Consider the following 19,567-nt stretch of genomic DNA (forward strand, 5'->3'; position numbering starts at 1 on the left):
GGACTGTAAATATTCTCATTTTACTAGTTGATATGTAGGGGTTAAGTAGCCTTTCTGGGTACACTAAGTTTAGGTGATTAGGCCAGAGCCCGCCCCCCGCTGATTCCTGCACCCTGGGCTTTTATCTTGGTCTGCTCACTGATGTCCGCTTCCTAGTGACCACCTACAGAGTATGGAGGTTTTGCTGTCACTGTTGATAGATGCTGTAGCAACCTGCCCAGATACCCACTTTAAAGCATCATGTGGGTGAGATCTTCGTTCAGTTCATTCCGTTCAGTCGCTCAGTCGTGTCCGACTGTTTGCGACCCCGTGGACTGTAGCCTACCAGGCTTCTCCATCCATGGGATTCTCCAGGCAAGAATACTGGAGTGGGTTACCATTTCCTTCTCCAGGGGATCTTCCCGACCCAGGGTTCGAACCCAGGTCTCCCGCATTGGAGGCAAACGCTTTAACCTCTGAGCCACCAGGGAATGTACAATCTTAAATATATTGCAGACCTTTAGTTTCAGCTGTTCACAAGTGGCCCTGGAAATCTCTGATTTATAATCATTTGTACTTTTGCCAAGACCTCACTGGGCATGTGCAGTGTGAGGTTGTGGCGGAAGCGAGTCTCTTTGCGAAGTGAGCCTAGCTGAGCACCAGGTCTGTACCACCTTTTCTGAAAGTTTAGAAACCATGTGGAAAATGGCCCAGAAACAAAGATCAGCAGTTGGTTTTATATTTGGAGAGTATTTTAGAAGAAATTCAGAATGTTTCTTAACAAATGGTAAGGCTCGACTATATTTCACTTTTGATGGAAACACCCTCCTTCTCAAATCAGCTTCAATTTGCCAAAGCCCTCCTTTACACATTTTCAGAAACTCTTCTAATTTCTTAATACCTGTTAGGTAAAATTAAACTAGTCATTGCTACCCAGATGCATCTTAAGATATGACAAGATCATTTTTCATATTTTAATTGCATACTTAATTTTTTTCTAGGCAGCCATTTCTTCATACCTGAATAGGAAAATGTTTTTTATTTCTCTTGTCAGTTTTCCATTATATTTAAAACAAGTACTGTACTATTGATTTGGCTCCATTTTGTGATCTAAAAGCTCTGGTTTTGGAAGCACAGGGTACTGAGGCAACAAGATTCATTGTGCTCAGTAACAAGCAAGTGTGTACATATGTACATGTAAGCGTGGAGAATAGGTCAGTGTGTGCTTAGAAGTTTAAAGTGGCATCTGTCTGTGACTAAATATGCTCATTGGTGTGTCTCTGACTTTGTATTTTCTGTGAACCGGTGTCTCCTAGAGGAGCACCTAGCTCATAGCACAGGGCTGTAAATGTTTGGCAAATATCTGCATGTCCCACAGTGGACTTTGTCCATCATTCAGGAGGGCCACTCGCCCACCGTTTTAAAAATATGGAGGAGGGGAGGCAAGCCCCACAGGGATAGTCCCATTTCCCAGGCCCTGCTGCAGTGTGTAAGTACCCCCTGCCCTATGTAATAGATATAGCACATAGACTATTTTTTACAAAGTAAATAGAGTCACATCTTCAATGCTTTAGGAAATTTGTTCTTAACAAGTACCCTCCAGTGAATTTCTTATGAAATAAACATCTAACATAAGTTAAATTCTGGTTTGTTCATGTTCGATTTTATGCATAAATTTTCATCATATTAAAACCGTGCAAAACTCTCGTTTTCCTCATTGTCCATATGGATTTTTTAATCAAGCACCTGACACTTGGTGTTTTGCATGTACTTCTAGGTCATGTTCCTTGGGGAGCTGGAAGAAATACTGGACGTGATTGAACCTTCGCAGTTTGTTAAAATCCAAGAACCTTTGTTTAAACAAATCGCCAAGTGTGTGTCTAGCCCCCATTTTCAGGTTAGTTAAAAAGAAGGCATGAGCCAGAGTGGCTTGTACAACATGTATTATTTTGGTCAAGTTTTATTTCTATTGAAAGAAATGTAATGGACACTAGCTACCTATTGTTTTTATTGGCTATTTTTTCACACGATAATACATACTTTATTTGGTAATCACCACCCTCATCTTGAACTCTTGCTACGTGACATCCACTGTGATGGTGCTTTCTGCCCAATAACTTGAATTCTCATGACCACTCTGCAGGCAGGGCATTATGATTTTTACAGATGTAAACACTGACCAGCAGAGTGGTACAAGGACTTGTCTCAAATAAAAGGGCTGAATGAGAGGTAGTCAGGTAGGGCTCCTATGGTGTGTAAGAGAGAATGGTGAATAAAGCTTAAGAGAAAGAAAGAATGCTGATCTTTACTGTGTTAGATGTTTCACATACATTACTCCTGAACTTCAGATTATCCTATGAGACTCCCCTCCTCCACTTTCTAGATGAGAAAAAGGAGGTTCAGAAAATGATTTCTTGAAGTTCCCAAGTTAAGAGGGAGTGAGGAGTCACATGTCATAGCTTCTTGTGAAAGCCTGTGACCTTCCTGTGGCACCAGTCTGCCTCCTTGTGGCCACTCTGAGAGATTACAGGGAAGGTGAGCCTGGGCAACCCTTTTCTCCACTGGGGACATTTTAGTTGTGCTGTGGGACCCACACTGGAGAGAAGGTGATCCGGGGTGAAACACATTAGGTTTTCTAATTTGGCTGTTTCATCAAAGGTCCAAATCACAGACCTAGAGAATTGACTGTTTATATACTGCCTCTTGATTGGAAGAGATTGTTCAGATTGCAGTTGGCAGCACAGAGGCCCACTGCTAGCATGATGGACTTGATGGTAGACTTCCCTCTGAGCTGTTATTATCTTGCATAGTTAGAGACACTGGCTGTTGTTGTTCTAATTTTTGACCTAAAGACATCTTTAGTATGTCAAGTCAGTAATCTAATGACAACCTTGCAGTTGTACCACAGAGCCAAGGCGGGGGAAGAAAACATTCCATGAACCATCACATTCAGATGATATGACACATGTCTAGATTTCTTTGAAAATGCACGACCCTTTGTAGATGTTTTACATATTACATATGGTCGATGGTGCTCAAATACTTGGATTGTTTACCTTATTTTTCAGTTTTTATTATGTGTTTGGGGGTAGTGGAGGGCAAAGAGCACGAATCTCTTTCCAGATGAGCATTAGCAGGAAGACTAATTCATCATCTTTGGAGGTTAGGATCTCAATGTAGGAGTTTTGGAGGACACAAACATTTAGGCCACAGCAGACTTCCATAGCGCTTCCCAGGTGGCGCTAGTGGTAAAGAATCCACCTGTCAATGCAGGAGATGCAAGAGACAAGGTTTCGATCCCTGGGTTGGGAAGATCCCTCTGGAGATGGGCATGGCAACCCACTCCGGTATTTTTGCCTAGAGAACCCTGTGGACAGAGGAGCCTGGTAGGCTACAGTCCATGGGGTTACAAAGAGTTGGACATGACTTGAGCACATATATGTCTGTGTGGCTTAAATGATAGGAATTGATTTCTCATAGTTCTGTAGGCTGGAAGTCTGAGATCAGAGTGCCAGCATGGTGTGCTGCTGGGAGGGTTCTTTCTGGCTTGTACATCTTCTCACTGTGTCTTCACATGGCCTTTCCTTGCTGCATGCTTGAGGAAAGAAGCAAATCTCTCGCTTCCTCTTCATAGAAGGTCACCAAGCCTATCTGATTAGGACCTCACCCTTATGACCTCATTTAACCTTAATTACCTCCTATCTCCAGATACACTCACACTAGACGTTAGGGCTTCAGCAAATGAGTTTTGTGCAGGGGGTGGGGACAGATTTATTAAATGTATTTAAATGAAGCATAATTTCTTAATCTGTGCAAATGAAAGAAGCAACTCTTTTCCTTTCCCCATATAACTACTCTTAGAGTTTTTAGTGTTTTTTGGGGTTTTTTTTTTCTTTTGAGACTTTGGTTTACTTGAATTATTATTGTTATCTTAGATTGCTTTTTAGATTTTTTAGGATTTCTTTGAAGCATTCCTTTGAATTCAGAGAGTCAGTTGCTAAATGTGGCAGTCAGAAAAGAGAGGTCTGAGATAGCAAGTGCGTGTATATACAGCCAGTATCCCTAAGTCCAAAACTGAGTGACTTCCTCCTGGCTTACCCACTTCAAAGGAGGGGACCAGAAGGAACTCTGGAAGGAGTCTAGGCACTAGACTCATGTCTCAGTTTATCACTGACAAGCAGTGTGACTGTAGCCAGGTTCCCCATCCCTCTGAACCTCAGTGCCCTTGTTTGTACAGTGGTACCCACTCCTCGGATGGTGGTAAGGATGACGCATTCTGCCTGCAGGCTGGGCACAGTCTCTGGCCAAAGGAGGTGTTTAGCAAATGTGCCTGCTCTGCAGGGATGGGCAGCTGCGTTTTCTACAGCAGCTATTGACTGAAGGCCAGCTACATGCTAGGCCCTGTGATTGATCTGAAGTGTGTGGGATGAAAGAGGTGAGCCAGGAAGGGAATTAAAGTGATGGGGAAACAGCATGGCATTTAGAAGCAGGTTGAAGGTGTCTGATGCTTGCGAGCTGTGTAGGGGAAATGTGGAATCAGGAGAATAAATGTGTTAAAAGGAGAATAAAAATAAGCAGGTAGCAGATCTTTTTCTTCCTCAAATTGATAACCAGTTTGGAACTTTGTGAAAGATTTTAAACCCACAGAAATGTAAAGTGTGATTAATACTTAATTTTATACTTGTTTGAATGATGCTAAAATAGTCTTAAAATACTTTTTTTGAAGAGGTTGTAATTTTGTTTTATCTTTGTCTTTTTCTCTCTGTTAACATTTTCTTTTTCTTTTCTCAAAGGTGGCAGAAAGGGCACTCTATTATTGGAATAATGAATACATCATGAGTTTGATAGAAGAAAACTCTAACGTCATCCTTCCCATCATGTTTTCCAGTCTTTATAGGATTTCAAAAGAACATTGGAATCCGTAGGTTTTTACAGTTTTCCCTCTCCTTCCCTTTCTTCCTCCCTCCCTGCTCCTCTCCTCCTCTTCCTTCCTTCTTTCCTCCCCGCTCTCTCCATACCTCCCTCTCTCCTTCCATCTTTCCCTCTCCTCTGGCCTCTCTTCCCCCTTCCTTCTCTTTTGCTTGATAAAATACCTTGTATGCATGCTGTGTGTCAGGTGTTGTGCGTGATGCTGAAGATACACGTGTGAAAAGGTAAAATGTCTACATTTTAGAAATTCACCGACTGGTTGGGGAGACCCACAAGTAAACAGATTTTTTATGAAACAGTGTTTTAAGTGTTGTTGTGTTCACGTATCTGTTTACTTGAGAGCATCTTAACCTGTCTTTGAATATTGCTAAGATCTTTTGGGGATTCTCTGGATCAAGTGGAGAAATTTGTATATTGATATGGGTGATGATGCTCATACTGAATCTTAAAAGAACTGGGCAAGTGGATGGGATGGGGGTAGCCTATTCAGATAGTGGGTTTACCCGTCACCTTAAAAGGCACAAAAGGTAAGAAGCACCTGTGATGTTCTGAGACCTGTGAATTTGGGAGGGCTGAAGCACATGGTCATTTGAGAAGTTTGCTGGAAGATTGGGTCAGAAAATAGAGTAGTGCCTACGTGAGTCTTCACCAAGTAAATAATAAGGAAACACTAGAGAGCTGTAGGAAGGGAAGTGGTCTGCATTGATTTCCTTTTTAGCAAGGTCCATTTTTAAAAAACCAATTCAGTCATTATACCTGTTCTGTAGAGGGAAAAAACATTTTTGAATGTTTTTTGTCATCTCCTCTTAATGAAAGTTAAAGCATTCTGTATTTGAATGACTTTACATATTTCTCTATGACATAGAAAGAAAATTGAATGTGGCATTAAAAATCAAATATAATTCAGTATTTCTATAGTATGTTTGTCTACAAGTTTTGCATACAACTGTAAAATAAATTTCTCATTGTCAAATTTGTGACTAAAGCTTATAAAAATAGAAGAGTTGGCAAACAGTTAGATCTCAGTATGTAGACAGCCTCTTGAGAACCTAGAGAGTGGTTCTGGCATGTGTCCTTAACCGCTCAGCAGACTGTGTTTGCCTTTTCTCCATCACGGCTCCATCACTGTCGTATCTGAGAAGGTCTTTCTTTTCAACAAAAGACAGCTAAAGTTTCTCTTTTAATGAACACAGGGCAGAAGCAGCACACTAAATCCACTTATAAATGTTTTAGAAACTTGAAACCCAAGGAATGCCTTTTTCAGTGGTGTTGGAAAACACACAAAATGGAAGAAATGTTGTATATAGTTTTGCACAGGGAAGTGTTATTTAGATTCTAGTTTGAAGATACTAAGCTTGTCATGGCAGAGTCCTCACATTGCCAAGAGCTTATTCTTAGACTTGATAAGCATGGGCAGCCATTTGGCTTTTGAGCTGTTTAGTGTTCCATTGCTGATAGCAGCCATCACCAGCTAGCCAGTTACCTTCAGCCTATGCATTGAGTCAGCAAGAGGACCGATGCAAATCACCACCAGAAATGTAACTCATATTAAGCTGCCCAATGTACAGGGGGGCTTGGTATCATCTTTGAATATGAATTATAGATATATAAAATTTGTTACCATGGAAACAGCCTTTGATTTTGATGAATTATGTATTTTATCACGTTAAAAATAAAATTCTATGCAAATTCAGGTCTCAAAGGTTGGTCTTGCCACAAGTGTTCATTTTTAGGGTGAAGTTGCTTTATTTTTATACTTGCCTTTTTATTAATTGAAATTAACAAACGCCCATAGGCAAGTCTGTTCTGGGTACCAGTGATTAGAAGGGCAGAATTCTATTTCCTTTTTCTCATCCTGCCAACCCCTCAGAAGATCTCTTGTCTAAAGAATTAGCTCTCTTCATGTGGAAATGAACTGTGGGTCATCTCTAGTTGTTCCAACTCAAAAAGGGACGGAGACTGTGCAGTGTGAGGAGCTCATTCAGGTGAAGGTTGTACATCCATTTTCTTCGGGCAGCAACCCATTACATAGGACTAACCAACACGTTCCTTTCTCTCTGTGCTTCCAGGGCTATTGTGGCGTTAGTGTACAATGTGTTGAAGGCGTTTATGGAAATGAACAGCACCATGTTTGATGAGCTGACAGCCACATACAAGTCAGATCGTCAGCGGTAACTTTTTAAAGCTTTTTTGTCAGCTGTGCATAAAACTATTGAGTTCTTTCCTTGCTCTTTGCTGAATTTGCCTCGGTGTACCTGAAGTCCTAAGCAGCACGATTTTATTTATTTCCATATTCATTTTTGCGTGTGCATTAGCTGTGTCTTTATTAGTGTGCCACTGGGTAACGAAGTGTCATTTTGGTAAAGGCTGCTTTCCTCCTTCCCCCTTCCCTAATGTTTCTCTTCTGCATCCAGGTTAGAAGCCTGGAGCATAACTGGTGTTTTAGGCCCACATAAGGGGACCATCAGGTCGATAGCCATCTGGATTCACTCCCATTCTGAACTAGAATGGGGCTGATTTGTCCTTCACTCCAGCAGCAAGAGAGACGGGGCATGGTTTTTGTTTAGCTCTTTGACCCAGAACTTAACTTTCTATACTAGAACCCAGCACATTCCTGTGATTTAGAGGGCAGTGAAAAGAACAAGGTGGTAAAGAGTATTGGGAGCAGAAAACAGCTGAACTCATTATAATAAATGCTTCTGGTTTCATGGGTCTTTCTTGATTTCATTTACGTGATGTTTCAATTTTGTTATTTCTCATTCGGTATATTCAACTTTCCAAAAGATGTGGTCTGTGTGGGCTGCTATACCACATTATAAGTATCTTGTGGGTAGCTTCCAAACAACAACAATGTTCTGGAGTCCAGAAACCCAAGAGCATGGCGCCACCAGAGTTGGATGAGGGCCCTCTTTCTGGTTCAGAGCTGGTACCTTCTCACTATGTCTTCACAAGGTGGAAGGGGCAGGGGATCTCTGTGGGGTCTTTTTTATAAAAGCTCTAATCCCATTCATGAGGGCTCCACCCTAATGACCTAATCACCCCAAAGGCCCCACCTACTAATACCATAAACTCTGGGGTTTAGGATGTCAACATGTGAATTTTGGGGGCACACAAATATTCAGACCCTGACTTGATGTACTTGGAGAGGTTGAGGAAAGTCTGGAGAGCTAGTTAGTAGTTGAACCGCTGGGTTGACTTTTCTCATCCAGAAGAAAATGTCAGCTTTGTGTATATTATAAAACCATAGACCTTCAAGGATCCCAGTGTTCATACTCAGTTCAGTTCAGTTCAGTTGCTCAGTTGTGTCCGACTCTCCGCGACCCCATGAATCACAGCACACCAGGCCTCCCTGTCCATCACCAACTCCCGGAGTTCACTCAAACTCATGTCCACAGAGTCGGTGATGCCATCCAGCCATCTCATTCTCGGTCGTCCCCTTCTCCTCCTGCCCCCAACCTTTCCCAGCATCAGTCTTTTCCAGTGAGTCAACTAGTCGCATGAGGTGGCCAAAGTATTGCAGTTTCAGCTTTAGCATTAGTCCTTCCAATGAACACCCAGGATTGATCTCCTTTAGAATGGACTGGTTGGATCTCCTTGCAGTCCAAGGGACTCTCAAGATTCTTCTCCAGCACCACAGTTCAAAAGCATCGATTCTTCGGCGATCAGCCTTCTTCACAGTCCAACTCTCACATCCATACATGACCACGGGAAAAACCATAGCCTTGACTAGATGGACCTTGGTTGGCAAAGTAACGTCTCTGCTTTTTAGTATACTATCAAGATTGGTCATAACTTTCCTTCCAAGGAGTAAGCGTCTTTTAATTTCATGGCTGCAATCAGCATCTGCAGTGATTTTGGAGTCCAAAAAAATAAAGTCTGACACTGTTTCCACTGTTTCCCCATCTATTTCCCATGAAGTGATGGGACTGGATGGCATGATCTTTGTTTTCTGAATGTTGAGCCTCAAGCCAACCTTTTCACTCTCCTCTTTCACTTTCATCAAGAGGCTTTTGAGTTCCTCTTCACCTTCTGCCATAAGGGTGGTGTCATCTGCATACCTGAGGTTATTGATATTTCTCCCAGCAATCTTGATTCCAGCTTGTGCTTCTTCCAGCCCAGCGTTCCTCATGATGTACTCTGCATAGAAGTTAAACAAGCAGGGTGACAGTATACAGCCTGACGCACTCCTTTTCCTGTTTGGAACCAGTCCGTTGTTCATACTCAGTCTGTTGTTCATACTCAGGACCTGGCTAAACCTCCTGAGAAAAACTGTCTGTGGTTCCCTTGCACCTTATCCTGATTTTTTGTGTTACTTGGATTTTAGATAAAAGGAGAAGTGAAGGGAAAGGTTTGGTGGCAGGGGATAGAGGATCGTTATAGTGATTTTTAAAAAAATTACCAGGATGTGGTATATAAGAGCAAATTTATGGACTAGAAAAAGTGTTTAATAGTAGAGAGAAGAGACTTGAGTTTTTTTAATACCACTTTGAGGTAAAAATCAGTTATTGGAAATGTTGTACCAGACTTAAAGAACTTTTAAAATTTACTATATTTGTAGTTTCAAATCATTAAATTTATAATAACCCTCCATGTTTCAAACTTAAAATCTTTCAGTCAGTTCAGTTCAGTCGCTCAGTTGTGTCTGACTCTCCGCAACCCCATGAATCACAGCACGCCAGGCCTCCCTGTCCATCACCAACTCCTGGAGTTTTAAAAAATGTTATTTAAGTGAAGGAAATACAGGGCAAATTTTCATACTGTGATATACCATTAAAGAGTGCATTGTACATAATATCCTTCTTTTTATAGTAATTAAAAACCCATTTTTATTTTCCTAGTTGAATAAGAATTGCTACTGCTACTGCTGCTGCTAAGTCACTTCAGTCGTGTCCAACTCTGTGTGATCCCATAGATGGAAGCCCACCAGGCTCCCCCATCCCTGGGATTCTCCAGGCAAGAACACTGGAGTGGGTTGCCATTTCCTTCTCCAGTGTGTGAAAGTGAAAAGTGAAAGTGAAGTCGCTCAGTTGTGTCCGACCCTTAGCGACCCCACGGACTGCACCCTACCAGGTTCCTCCATCCATGGGATTTTCTAGGCAATAGTACTGGAGTGGCTTGCCATTGCCTTCTCCGTGAATAAGAATTAAATCTGTAGAAATCCATTAAGACTACTGAAGACCTATTTCTAAAATATTCAAATCATTTGAATTAATTTCGTTCATTTTTATTGAATTTCAAAACTGTTTTATGATCATTTATCATTTAAACTAAATAGGCCAGACTCTTGAAAAAGATAATTAACAGAAAACAGACACTATGAAGCTGACTATGACAGTCTGGTGTTTTAAAAGTGATTTATAGTGAGTGGACTTTCTTAATGACAGAAGGATTATTTAAAAACTAGTATTTTGTCTAGGGAGGGGGGTTCAAGAAGGGGAACACATGTACACCCAGGGTGGATTCATGTCAATGTATGGCAAAACCAACCAATATATTATTGTAAAGTAATTAGCCTCCAGTAAAAAAATAAATAAAATAAAAACTAGTATTTTGTCTAATGAGCAATACAAAGGTATACTTAGTAGATGGAAATACTAGTTTTTCCATGGATCTAGGAAGAGAAAAAGAGACTAAAGAGATTTATTTGGTATTGTTGACAAGAGCTTCTCTGGTGGCTCAGAGGGTAAAGAATCCACCTGCAGTGTGGGAGACCTGGGTTCGATCCCTGGGTTGGGAAGAGTCCCCTGGTGGAGGGAATGGCAACCCACTCCAGTATTCCTAGCTGGAGAATCGCCATGGACAGAGGAGCCTGGTGGGCTACAGTGGATGGGTCACAAAGAATCCCGACAAGAAATGAAAAGAGGATTTATTTCTAGAAGGCAAGAACTTAGTAACTGTTGCAGTTCAGATCAACATTATTTTAAGTATTACAAGTCTGAAAATGGTGGGTAGAATAAGTAACTAACGCTGATGGATACATATGTCAACATTAGTGCTCTGTGAAATTGTAACAGGGAGTTTGACATTATCCCTAGTATGACAGCATAGTGAAGTTTTAAACTGCCACCTACAGGGAGAGAGAAAAGTGGGAAAGAATAGGAGTGACAGAAGCTATATCAGAAATATTTAGGGTTTTTGAAGATAAAGCTGTCAGTATAAAAGATGTATGATAACTCAGCAAAAAGTTTACCTAGAAGAAAAGCCACATAGGGTAGACTGCATTGATCGCTGTACAACTCTTGATCAAAGACTGGTAAAATGCCTCAGTAACAAGATTATGAATGTTTAATCATGTCAGCTCTTCATTTAAACTGCAAATTAGGGCAATAAGAACCTAACATTGAAGCTGTTTTTTAGTTGAATAAAGTCTCTAGAGCCCTTGCTTACTATCTTCCTCATCTTCCTCCTCTTCCAAGTAAAAAGATCAATATGCATTGAAACTCAGCCGGCAAATGAATATTCTATGATAATATTTATTTAGATCTAATGTTGGACTTCCCTGGGAGTCCATTGTTTAAGAATCTGCCTTGCAGTGCAAGGGAAACCTGTTTGATCCCTGGTCGGGGAAGAGCCCACGTCCCACTGAGCAACTAAGCCCGTGTGCCATAACTGCTGAGCCAGTCCTCCAGAGCCCGAATCACAGTGACTGAGCCCACACACTGAATCTGCTGAAGCCCGAGTGCCTGGAGCCTGTGCTCTGCAACAGGAGAAGCCACTGCACTGAGAAGCCTGTTCCACCAAAACAAAGAGTCGCCCCTACTCACCACAACTAGAGGAAAGCCTGCACAGCAGTGCAGACCCAGCACAGCCAATAATAAATAAATAAATAACGCAATCAGTCTTTAGACTGGTGTGCTGTGATTCATGGGGTTGCAAAGAGTCGGACATGACTGAGCGACTGAATTGAACTGAACTGAGTGTTAATCCCCAAATTGTACTGAGAAACCAAAAGTGATAATTTACCAAACAGTTTTGCTTTGCAGTTATGTATCTAGGATCCTTAATGGTTAGAGAATTATTGCCCTATAAATAAAATTTTTCAAGGTCAAAGTTACCAAGTAGGTAATTGTTTGAGAAACAATTATGACTACTAAAATTCATATTGTATCAAGTGTATTTGAGCCAGTTAAAACTAGTTGCAGTAAACAAGGCTTAAATTGCCAAAATACTAATTATAAAATGATGGAATGGGGATGTAAAAATCTTTAGATATTTCTGGAGGTATTTTGGCGGAGGGGGATGAAGATTAATTTCTGTTGCTGTAGATAATCAGTACAACTTAAAAAACTGGTAATGACTAAAAAAATATAAGGCAGTGGAATTATATATACATTTCACTTATGTGAATTTCCTTCCCTGAATAAATATACTGTACTACAGTGAAGTACAAAAGTCTTACTAAGTGAAGTCAAATTCTTCCCGAGTAAAGTAGAGCTCCTGTTTTTAGGAATTATCTGAATTATGGATTCACAAATATTATCAGGTGTGCTGTTTCCTGGTTCATCACAACGTGAAGAAACTAGGAACAGTGTAGTGAGTTATTTTTAATAAATATGAATTTATAGTGTAGCCATGTATTCCTGGATTGCATACTTACTACTTCATTGATATTAAAGTTAACTTCTTTTATAAAAGTATGGTAATCTAAAAATGTCCTTGGCAAAATAAAATTTGTTTACCCTATTTTGAACATCTAGTTTTTGGGAAAATTTTAACCAAACAGTGAAATCCGAAGTCTGTAAGTCACAAATTGATATTGAGCCAAATTCGAAGGCTTGGAAGATTAAAAATTTAATAACTGATAATATTAACAAAGTTCTGTTGAGAATTAAAACTGAAATTATAGAAGAAAGGATGTTTAATTTTATATATAGATATAGAATAAATTCATAATTTGGTTTCTGTGGCTTGATATTTTTAAGAATAAGATTCTGCTAAAGACTTTACATACATAAATGTAGAAAAAATGGACCGTAATAAAGAGGAGGTATGTTTTCTTGACCTACTACGTTCTCTGTATCAGTGTCATCTCTAGCAACCCTTTTGAGAAACTATTCAGAGAGAAAAAGAAAATCAGATTTGAACTAGACCCAAAGTAAAAATGACTAATATGCCATTGGATTTAGGGTAACATACTTATAAATGTTGATCATTTTTTTTCTTGGTATTTTGAAGTTAATCTTCCTTATTAAGCTAAGTGTACTGAAAGGAATATTAATGTGAAATGAAATCTAAAAATATTCTTGTCATGTCCTACTCTATGTTGTTTCTAGATATGTGTCAAGGAAAAAAAAAAAAGAGTAGAAAACCAAAAAGATGAAACACCTAAAGTTTAATGCCAGAGTTTTCAGAGATCTTTAAAAACTGGGTTAAAGTATGTCAAAGGGGCAGTTATTGTTGGATAATATTTTTAAACTTTCTCAGTTGTTTACCTTATATTCAATTTTTTTTTCCCCAGTGAGAAAAAGAAAGAAAAGGAACGTGAAGAACTGTGGAAAAAACTGGAGGATCTGGAGTTAAAGAGAGGTCTTAGACGTGATGGGATAATTCCAACTTAACAAAAATAACGACAACAACATTACTAACCTGTGGAGTCACACATTTATGTAGTAGAAGATGGAGCAACAGTTTTCTGTATTGTGCAACTTTACAGTAGATTTCACATTTGTTTCATTATTACAACAGCACTGTATATACCTGTCTCTAAGTAAAGGAAAAAAAAAATAAGGACTTCAATCCAAAGTTTGGACAGTAGATGGACTTCTCAGAACTTGGCAAACGTAATTATTGTTCTAACCCTCTTTTAAAAAAAAAAAGCAGTCTTCAGAGATCTGTTGATAAAATTGCTATATTAAAATTCCATTATTGGGAGCTCCTTATTTATCATTAGCAGAGAGTATGAAACAATTTTCAAATGTGAACAATCTTAAATTTAGCTTGTCTTTCTGCTAAGCTGTTAAATGTATTTATAGTAAAGGAAGGAAAAAAAAAAGACTGTCATTTCCTTATAAGTTTGTATAACATCCTCCTCTGGATAACTTGACTGTAATCTGACATCTTTTCCTTTTGCACATCTTCATGAGTTGAATGTGGAATGGGGCTATGAGTATAAAGGTCCCGTGTTAAAAGTTTTGTTTACTGGAATGAACATCTTTCCAGTAACCAGGTAGTCCTGGTACTCCTTTAGTTTTAAAATTAGGAGTAAAAGAGAACAGGTGATAAACATAGTAGGGAAGGGAATTTTGGATTCACGCATGAGTTTATGGTGAATCCAGATCAATGTCTTGAATCCTTTGAAAACAGGCACTGGGACAAGATAGGGTTCAGTACCTGACCAGTATTAGTTATGTACATCATCGAACACACATACCAGAGATGTTTTAGAAATGTCAGGAGACATCCTTTCGGACCATTTGGAAATAAGAAAGACAAACACTGAACAGTACAACCATGAAATTGATTGCCAGGATTGTGAATCTAATTGGAAACAGAGTTGAGCAAACAGCTTGGACTGTTTGGAGTTGTTGCCTTACTTTTTAATATGTATTTATAAAGTATTCCAGCAAAAAGAGGATGTAGCCTCTGGGGAAAACAAACAAACAAACATATTACAGTGTTTTTTGTAGATTCTCGTTCTATATCCCATCACAGCGCCAGCCCTGTTTTTAGCCAGAAAGGATTCAGGATAAACATTATTATGCATTCTGAATTGGATGCGTATTCCTAACTACTGTATTTGTTACCAAAAGTGGTTCTACAAATGCTACTGAAAAAAATCTGGAAATTCCTAATGTCCTGAGTGTTAATAATAAAATTTAAAAATGCTTTTATATCAAAGGTGCATTGTGACCAAATTGTTTAAGAAAACAAAACAACAAAAAAAAAAACTAGAAAATCTAGGGCTGTATTATAGATATATCTTACTGGCTCTCTGCTTTGTATTTGAAAGAGGAATCTTACATCTTGGGGAGGTAAAATGCTGATAAAACTTGTGTACGTTGTGTACTTAACCTAATGCATTTGCATTGTCATGTACTGAAAGATGTGTGTTTTGGGATTTATTTCCAGGATGCTTTTGCTTGTTGCGGACATGGCAGCAGTGAGTTGATAATCCTAAAGCATCCCTTCCAGCAGTATTTGTGATATGGAGCTGGTTCTGCGTTCATGTGTTGAATTGTGATAGTGGCAAACAGGAACATATGAACTGTTGTTGCTCTTATTAGAAATATGGTCTCAATATGGGCTTGTATATTTTCTTCCTTCCATTTAAAATATAAGATAGAATATGCAGTTTTATTCTTTATAAGAAAAAAGGAAAAAAAAAAAGGAACCGCTGACCTTTCTCCCCTATCAAGTGTTTCAGGATTATCAGGTCACAGTTTGTGCATAAAAAGCCAGCCAATTATGGACATTGTCATCTCAATAACTTTGTAAAACAAAAACAAAACTTGGCATTGTTAATTCTGAAAAAGAAACAGCAGTAAAAGAGTCATATGGAATATCAAACACAACATGGTTTAGTGGAATTAATAGTTGTTTTTTTTTTTTAAAGAACTTTAATGGGGATTCAATGTAAAGCTGGCAGAGGCTGCCAAAGATGAAAGAACTTACTTTAAAAGTGCTGGAGCAAAGGTGCAAGTTCAAATGCTAAAGATAAAAATAAATTTGTAACAAACCATCTCCTTCAGCCCTTTTGATTTTAGCCCATGAGTTTTGACTTTGTTTTATATTTAATTTTGACAATGTGAACTTTTGTTTGCTGTCAAGGTCACAGGTTCATGAACTGTATCTCTGCCTGTTAGAGTGAAGTGCAGTCATTTGAAATGAGAAAGACCAGGATTCTTTATTGCACCTTGCCCTGTCCTCAGAGTTAAGGTGAAAGCTGTACCGATATCCTTGATGTCAATTTCGTATGTTGAGCATTCCAAACTGAGAAGAATAAAGCCAAATTTTAGACATATTTAAAGAAGCTATTATAGATATATGTCTAAAATTCATAGGGCAACTTCTGAGAAGAAACACTGTCTTTTCTATTTTAACCGAAAGTGACAATGTGACATTTGTCATGTTGTATCCAGTGACGCAGAGTAACTGAGGTAACCTGACTGTTGCACTATGTGACATATTTAAGGACGTACTTGCTGCATTTGCAGCAGCCCTCTCTGTCCTTTCCCACATTTCTGCTGTTGCTGCAACTCGAGTTAATTGTGACAAATGCATCTTTGTGTTATATTTTGTTTGCTTCCTAATTTCCAGAACTATATATAAATATATTTTTTAAATAGCAAATATTGTAGTTAGTGAGTGATGATCACTCCAACCTTATCCCTACCATATTGGTTTCAGGGGTAGGATTAAGAGTGTCTCTGGAAGAAAAACAAAAAACGAAAACAAAACCCTGTGGTTTAGAAGGATGCTGAGGCCTTAGGCTGTGGGCCTAGAACAACCATGTGAGTGAATTGACCCATCTCATACTTTGAATCAAGCATGCATTCCTTTTCTCATTGTGCAAGTGTCCCCAGTTGTTTTTCCTCAGTGTTTACTTTTCGTCCTTTGAAATTTTATTATATTTTGCTCTCCCTAACATCTGTTTTTTATAAAATAAAATAAAAAAAAAACTGAGATATAAGTAATACCCTCAATGCCTCTGGATACTCACAAGCAGGGTTATACTCCTTCATCTTGGGCTCACTTGCCTAAATGGAAGGGTTTAATTTATTTTGTACCTCCTTCTATGCGTGGGACAGTCCAGGGTGCAGAGCCAGGAATTGCTTATAAATGCACCTGCTATACTTAAATGTATAGCCCTAGGCTCAATCACACTATGGAAAGAAAAAAGTATATTTAGAGCTTTAAAAGCTTTTTTATTTTTTTGTGGGGGCCGGGGCGGGTGGGTGGGAAAGGGAAGATGTATGGATGTTATTGGCATTTTTAAGTGTTCAGAGGTGTTTTTTTTCCCCTTCTGTTTTGTTTTTTTCCCCTTCAATTTGGATGCACTGACCTGGCCCAAGAAATAAAGAGATTCTCTCTTTTGATGCTGTTACCAATGTTATGACAAAGTGACAGTCACCTAGAACAAAAAAGGTGGCACTGGACATGATCAGTGATACTTTATTTGCACATCGATATTTTTATTTTTATATTCTGGCTCAGCTGCTTCTCTGAGTGGAGTTAAGGAATGAGCCACAAAGAATTTTTGTAGTAGCTATATTGGGAACGCATTTTATATTTCTCAGTATTTAATTTTGAAACTCTAAAAGGATGGTGCATCTTGAGAGAAAGCGGAGCAGATTTTAATCTAGTGGAGTGTTAATCTGTGCTGCTTCTTGTGCACGACTGCAGCAGTAGCATCTCTCTTGGAAATAAACATCCCAGATTATGACGTCTATGAATATAGGTTTCCTTTTCTACCCCACTCCTTCCCTTCCCTCCCCATCTTTCCTTCTTTCCCTTCTCTTTTCTTTACTTTTTTGGAAATCACTTATTGTATATAAGTTGTAATCCAGACCTCATGTATCAATGGGGAACTTTCAAATATAAGTATTACCAATACATTTTCTGGTTGTTGTCTGATTTTTGATTGAGGTATAATGAGAATGACATGTCCATTGCTTTTGGTTTGAGGATTTCGCTTTAGCTTCATACATCTTTTGGTATTTTAGTATTTCATTGTTTTAGCAGGAGAGGGCAGCAAAAGTTCATTTTCCCTGTTAGAAATGCTGTGGTTCATGACTGGTTTTAAATTTAGTTTTGTGTGTGTGTGTGTTTAAACAGCATCTGTTTGTGGGTAGAGGTAAAAAATATGAGACATTTTTGATATGAAAATTTGCATATATAGACTGGTTCAACCAGACAGTGAAGACTTCTGATCCACATGAAAGTTAAAAGGCCACAAAACAATCCTCTTGCACTGGCTAAAATATGCTACTTCCTTTTCAAACACAACAAAATGCAAGCTGAGTCTTAAAACACTTGGAGTTTAAAATGTCTTTCTTTGGAAATGATTTACTTTCTTCAAAGTGGTAACAGAAACAAAAATGAAGGTGCTCCCAAAGCAAAATGTAACCTTCCCCTTTCACAGATGTGTGAGAGGTTCTGTACTGTGGGTGCATCCTAATAAAGAAGCAGTGAAGAGTTTTCAGGTGCCTGGCTATGTGTGTTTGTTCATCTGTTTCTGACCTCCATGACCTTTTTGAACCATACAAATAGTAGATTTGATCAGTTTAAATGTGAGACAGGTTGGTATGTTCAGGCTTTCAACTTGAGAAAATCAGTTTGTAATTAGGGTGGGCTCCAGGGTCTATTGCTGGATATGCAAATACCCCAAAATTTGGTGGCACAATCGAAGTTATTTATTTTGTTCACAAATGTACAATGTAGGCAGGACTTGGCGAGAATTCTTGTCTTTGCTATTCAAGTGTCAGCTTGAGTTTATCAAGGGGGACAGGAGAACTCCCTTCCAACATGGCTTACTTGCATGGCTGGCCAGTCGGTGCTGGCTATTGACTTGGGGTTCAGCCAGAGACCTCAGTTCTTGACACAGACCTCCTTTTGGGGGTGCCTTCCTTTACTTCCTCAAAGTATGACAACTAGGAATGAGTGTTTTAATCCACAGGAGGTGGACACTGCCAATTCTTTAAAACCTGGGCCCAGGAACTGTCACAGCATGATTTCTGTCATATTTTGTTGCTCAAACAGTGACAAAGTCTGCTCAGATACAAGTGCAGGGGATGTGGGCCTCATCTCTATGTGATGAGAGGAATGTCATCTGTACCTAACCATGGGATACTTTGTAAACCATTTGATTTAGGTGTGGTTTACCCTCTTGGCTTGGCCACCTCATGGGATGAGTTGACTCACTGGAAAAGACTCTGATGCTGGGAGGGATTGGGGGCAGGAGGAGAAGGGGATGACAGAGAATGAGATGGCTGGATGGCATTACCGACTCAATGGACATGAGTTTGAGTGAACTCCGGGAGTTAGTGATGGACAGGGAGGCCTGGCCTGCTGTGATTCATGGGGTTGCAAAGAGTCGGACACGACTGAGCGACTGAACTGAACCCTCTTGGCTAATTAGATTTGGAACCATATAGAGTTAACTAGTTAATGTTTCATGTTCAGTTAAACTAAGTTGGGAGGGGAAAAAAAAATCCTTGTACATTCAGTAGTTTTGTATTTCAAAGCATGCCAATTTTACATCTGAAGATCACCTTGGTAAGTTACTTACCAAGAAGAAACTTGTAACAAAGAATTTTAGGGTTCATAGAAATATGAGTTGATTTCCATGGAAGATCTAATTTTTTCTATAACATTGCTTCCTGTCTTATAATGAAGCAAAACAAATGTATAATCCAGATTTTGTTTGTTTGTTTAAGCCGAGACTAAGTATGGAATAGTTGACCAAGACTATGGGATTAGGGGAATTAAAATTTGATTTTATTTTTCTGATTATGATACATGTTCATTGTATATTCTTGACAAGGAAGACTTTAAGAAACGAATACCTATATGCTACTCCCCGTACCAAAAAGACCATTAAAAGTCATGTACATTCATTGATTGACTGGACCAATGTTAACTGATTACCTCTGTCCAGAGTTTTGCCCATCCTCTGTTGTTCCCATTTTCTACATCTTTATTGTCTCATTTAGTTCACAGG

The 19,567-nt window shown here is 39.1% G+C and overlaps 1 protein-coding gene across 3 annotated transcripts in view; it reads left to right on the top strand.

Moving 5' to 3' along the window:
* PPP2R5E (protein phosphatase 2 regulatory subunit B'epsilon) overlaps positions 1-18,049 on the top strand; it is a 158,822-nt gene extending 140,773 nt beyond the window's left edge. For 2 of the 3 annotated variants that reach the window (XM_055437308.2, XM_055437309.2), the window contains exons 11-14: positions 1,757-1,876; positions 4,773-4,900; positions 6,978-7,079; positions 13,367-18,049. In XM_055437308.2, coding sequence (XP_055293283.1) covers positions 1,757-1,876; positions 4,773-4,900; positions 6,978-7,079; positions 13,367-13,466 — 450 coding nt within the window. In that variant the 3' untranslated portion in view covers positions 13,467-18,049. The remainder of the gene's footprint in view (positions 1-1,756; positions 1,877-4,772; positions 4,901-6,977; positions 7,080-13,366) is intronic. The other variant, XM_055437310.2, reaches the window with a different exon arrangement.
* The last annotated feature ends 1,518 nt before the right edge of the window (positions 18,050-19,567 follow it).

The sequence above is a fragment of the Moschus berezovskii genome, chromosome 9 (genome assembly GCF_049115385.1).
Source record: "Moschus berezovskii isolate FMDL1 chromosome 9, NW_MosBer_1.0, whole genome shotgun sequence".
Lineage (NCBI taxonomy): Eukaryota > Metazoa > Chordata > Mammalia > Artiodactyla > Moschidae > Moschus > Moschus berezovskii.